This window comes from Cornus florida, unplaced genomic scaffold (assembly GCF_030987335.1).
Source record: "Cornus florida cultivar Cherokee Brave unplaced genomic scaffold, ASM3098733v1 CherokeeBrave_3.0.0_Hap2_Chr06, whole genome shotgun sequence".
Taxonomy (NCBI): Eukaryota; Viridiplantae; Streptophyta; class Magnoliopsida; order Cornales; family Cornaceae; genus Cornus; species Cornus florida.
The window spans coordinates 27180191-27185456 of NW_026775576.1; the positions used below are offsets into that span (position 1 = coordinate 27180191).

At 39.9% G+C, this 5266-nt stretch overlaps 1 protein-coding gene across 1 annotated transcript; it reads right to left on the reverse strand.

The window, feature by feature from the left end:
* Positions 1-1353: 1353 nt before the first annotated feature.
* Positions 1354-2379, reverse strand: LOC132313897 (uncharacterized). The gene has a single exon (XM_059812834.1). It carries the CDS (start codon positions 2377-2379, stop codon positions 1354-1356), a length of 1026 nt encoding a protein of 341 aa, XP_059668817.1.
* Positions 2380-5266: the final 2887 nt, after the last annotated feature.

Sequence of the window (5266 nt, forward strand, 5' to 3'; positions counted from 1 at the left end):
GCTTGAATATTGTGTTACCTAGCCTTTGATAGGTTGCACTTGCATTCTTCAACCCAAACGGCATTACCTTGTTGCAATAAAGACCTTTATCAGTGATAAAAGAAGTTTTTTCACTGTCAGGAGCATACATGGGGATCTGATTGTATCCAGAGTAAGCATCCATGAAACTCAATAACTCATGTCCTACTGTCCCTTCAACCAACATGTCGATACTTGGTAAAGGAAAACTATCCTTTAGGCAGGCTTTATTTAGATCTGTGAAATCCACACAAAGCCTCCATTTGCCATTTGCCTTCTTGATCAGGACTACGTTTGATAGCCAGTGGGGGTATTGTACCTCTCGGATAAAGTCGGCCTTAAAGAGCTTCTCGACCTCCTGTGATATAGCGCGGTTCCTCTCTGGGGCAAACACTCGCCTTTTCTGTCTGATTGGTTTGAAGGATGGGTCCTCATTAAACCGATGCTGCATAATAGAGGGGTCAATGCCAGGCAAGTCGTCATGTGTCCATGCAAACACATCTTTATTGTTTCTGAGAAGTTGGACGAGTGGATCCCAGATGAGTGGGTCAAGTAATGACCCTATACTCACCTTTTTCCTGGCTCCTTCTTCATCTAAATCTATCTCCACAAGGTCTTCTATTGGTTCTGCCCTTTGAGTGGGCTCCTTCTCCATTAACCTTTCTGGTGTCTCAATGGCTAATGCTTCACTCAACTGTTTTGTTTTCAACGCGGCTGCGTAGCATTCCCTCGCTGTTATTTGGTCACCTTTTAATTCACTAATGCCCTGCTCTGTAGAAAAATACATCAATAAATGGTATGTGGAAGTGACGGCTCTCATAGTATTTAGAGCCGTCCTCCTTAATATTATATTATAAGTAGACGGATAGTCCACCACTAGAAAATCCACCATTACAGATACTTGTTTTGGTCCCGTCCCTGCTGTCATGGAAGTGTAACCATTCCCAGGGGAAAGTTTTTTTCTCCGAAAAAACGAACGAGGGGGGATTTTGTTGGCCTTAACCTTCCCCTGCCAATACACATTTTGTCGAAAGCATCAATGAGTAACAAGTTAGCTGAACTACTATTGTCGATTAGTACTCAATGGATTATGTAGTTGGCCATGACTACTGTCACCACTAATGGATCGTCATGTGGCTGTTAAATTCCTTTGGCATCTTCCTCCGAAAAAGTGATGACCTCACTTTCCCGTCTCGGGAACTTCGTTTGGGGTTTGGATATCCCAACCTTGTTGACTCCTATGGAGCTCCGGGCTCTCCTGACATAGGCCTTTCGTGTCGAGCTCGACTTTCCCCCACCCGCTAGTCCACCGGAGATCACCCTTATTTCACCTAATTAGTGCCCAGGAGGGTTGTTCTCCCTATTCTTGCGAATAGGTTGACCCGTTCCCTTCTCACGATCTGCTGCATACCTGTGTAACTTGCCCCGATGAATTAGACTCTCAATCTGGCTTTTCAAGTCGAAGCAATCATCGGTATTATGCCCATGGTCTCTGTGGAACCGGCAATACTTGTCTTTAGACCTTCTTGTCGGATCTGACTTCAACTTAGGGGGCCACTTCAAGGTGTGGTCGTCTTGGAGTTGCATCAGGATTTGACTAATAGGAGCATTCAAGGGAGTGAAGTTGGTGTAGTTATCTCGCCCTCTAGGGACTCTCGGGGACCTATTAAACTTCCTAAACTTGGAGTCTCTTTCGTCTTTCAAGATAGGGGCTGACCTCTTCTTATCTCCTTTTTTGTCGTCGTCTCCTTTGCCCTTCCTGGAATTCATAGCATCTTTAGCATTCATATGTTTCTGGGCCTCAATCAATAATTTTGCCATAGTGTTTGGTGGGTCCTTGGATAAAGAGAAAAGGAATTTGGAGGATTGTAGTCCTCCCATGAAGGCTGTAAGAGCAACCTTGTCATCCACCTCATCGACTTGCAACATCTCTATATTAAATTGGCCTATATAATCACATAACGCCTCCCCGTTGTCTTGCTTAACATTGAGCAAATAGGTGGCTGGCTTTCGGTGTCGTCTTCCTGCAATGAAATGCCCTATGAACTGTTTACTGAGCTCTTCAAAATTGCTAATAGATCCCGGCTTCAATTTATTAAACCAGACACGGGCTGACCCTTTGAGGGTGGTAGGGAATGCCCTGCACATGATCTTATCTGGGACCACTTGTAAGTTCATTAGTGACTTGAAAGTTTCCAGGTGATCGAGTGGGTCCCGGGTTCTGTCGAAACTCTCAAGATGGGGCATCTTGAACTTCGTTGGCAATGGCAGAGCCATCACCCGAGGATTGAAAGGTACATTTGTCTTTTGTACAAGGTCATCAACTGTGGCAGGACCTTTCCCTTTCAAGGCTTGGGCCATCCCTTATACTTGCAATTTGAGATCGTGGATTTGTTGATCAACATGGGTAACTTCGGTGCGTTCTCCAACATCGGAGACATTTTTTTGGCGACAAGGTGTCTCTGCACCGGAAATATTCTATCGTGGAGAATGAGCCATGGAAGCACGACAGTTTCTTTGTCTACCTCCCGTATGGTTATGCCTAACTCTGTCATCATCGTCGTCACCTTCCATGACGGGTGCTACAGGGATAGCTAAGTGGCGCATGATTGCTGCATTTTACTGGACCAGTTTGTTCATACCTTGACTAAGTTTCTGAACATGCTGTTCCAATGCTGCAACACGCTCCCCATCTTCCGGAGCATGCCTTGACACGCTCTCATAATGGGATACGTGCTTGGAATGTACTCCCTTTAGGCGAGGCTGGTCATCCCCGAGGCGAGGTTAGTTGTGGTGATGGTGTAATTGACCATCACCATCATGATCATCACCATGTGATTGATTTCTGCCATCAGGTTGATGGTGGCTGTTATCATCACGTGATTGGTTTTGGTGGCTTCCTCCATCAAGACGCTAGGGGTGCTGACTTCCTTCTCCAAGATGGACTCCGGATCGCAACATCATTGTTATTCTAGGAAACTAATATCGTTCCCATAGACAGCGCCAACTGATGATGCGGGATTCCGCGGTGACCCGAAGTGACGTCGTACCTGAAAAAGGAAGAGAAAGATGATCGAGTACTGGAGTGGTACCGGCCTAAGAGCCTCTGACGATCAAGTCAGTGTTAGATTAGGAGGGTGGAAAGAAAGTTTAAAGCTCTCTTAGGGATTTGTGTTGTAGCTTTTATGTTAACCCAAAAACCCTCTTTATAGGGGTGTCAAGTTGTATTGAAGGAGGAGTAGTATTCCTCATATTTTTCCAACACGGAAGGGAGAACGCATTCTTATCCTTATCCAAGATAGTGGAGTTTATCATGATTTACAGCTTTGTGTGACGGCCAAACTTCCTGGCTGAAGACTCCTTATCAGAAACCTACTCTCAACCCAATTGATTATGCCTTTTCTTTTCCTCATTTTTGGGGTTCGTCTGAACAACATTCGCCTTGAAATTGGGGAAAGAATTGATTCTGCCTTGAAATTGGGGAAAGAATTGGTAAAACCTTCTCTAAACTATCCTGAATTGAAATCAGCGACAAAGGAATTTACGGCGGCAAATATCTTCGACTCAAGGTCGATATTGATGTCTCATCTCCTCTGCGTCGAGGTCTCTGGTTGAAGTTTATGTGGTGATACCATCTGGGTTTTGTTTGGCTATGAACGCCTCCCCTCTTTTTGATACTCATGTGAACATGTGGACATCTAGGCCATACTTAGAGACATTGTACCTCATCGGAGATCTCCCCCACTGCTTAATCATCCTCTTTCCCTTTTGAACCAGAGATGCGAGCTAATTCACCTTCAAGCAAACTCTTAAATAGTCTTTAAAAAAAAAAAAGTACACCTTTTAACCCACACTCTACCCATTCCCAACTCCTCTTGTGAACCTACTCCAATAACTTGAACCTGTATCACTTTCAAACATTTCCCTCACTCAAGCCCAATCTTTTGACTTTGACCCAGTCCAAACCTTAATCTCTTCTAATGCGAATATTAACCCAATATGTTATACTCCCTAATTTTTAAGCGTGAGTTGATTAGGTCTACACCTAAAAATCGAGGAGTATTAAAATAATTAAATAATAAACAAGTACGGAATATAAGAGGATAAATAATAAATAAATAAGTTGAAAAGAATTCTAAATGATAAATAGTAATATTAATAATAAACCATCCACTAATAAACCTCCAATTAAAATCCATAAGAATAATAATTCTCCAAATGAATACAACTCGGGAATTTATAAATCAAGAACTGTGATACTCCCTAATTTCGGAACATGGGTTTTTATATTTCAGAACTGCAATAGCCTATTGTTAGCGATGTTATATGTTTCAAGTCATGTGTGTAAAGGAGTTTTTATTTGTTTTGCTGTAAGAAAATACAGTAATGGGGATAATTCCCAATGCATGTAAATTGGTGAGATTAAGTTGCAAAGAAATGCAACGAGTATAGACTAGCTTAGTATATTCTTAATAAATTATGAGATATGCTTGCTAATTATGAGTATGTGTGGATGGGTTAATTTCTACACGGATAAAGGGAACAATAAAATTTGAAATTAAATAATCAAAGTTTTCATTTCATAGATTCGTGAATTACGAGGACGAAATTCCTTTTGTTAAGGGGGGAAGAATGTAATATCTCGATATTTTAAAGGATTTATTAATTGGGATTAATTAATTTAATTTTATTTTAAAATGATTTGTTTGATTTAATTGGGATTAATGATTTTATTTTATTTTTTAAATAATTATTTTTTTTAATTAAGTGTTAAATTAATTGTCTTTTATCTATTCATCTTGTTTGCTTTTAAGTAGTATTGTTATTTATTGGATATGTGATTTAAATAATTACAATTATTATTAGGGATTGGATTAAATATATTATTCCTTTAATTATATTTTATTATTTAAATGGTTTAATAATTGTTTAGGATTGAATTAAGGTTAAAGGAATTTCTCTTTAAAGGAAATTGTGAATTGGTGTAGGAATGATTATTAATTTAATCATTATTTAATGGTTTTAAATTTAATGAACCTATTAATGGATGTGATTAGTGTATTATATATAATTATTTATATATATGTATCATTGTTTATTAAAGATAAAAACTTTAATAGGATTGGTTTTTGTGAGAGATGATTTGTTTATTGGTTTTCAGAGGCCTGGTATAGAGAGCTTGCTCGTATGGTTTAACTTGTGATTTATTTATTTTAGGTTATTAGAAGTTCCAAGTCTCAAGGTTGAG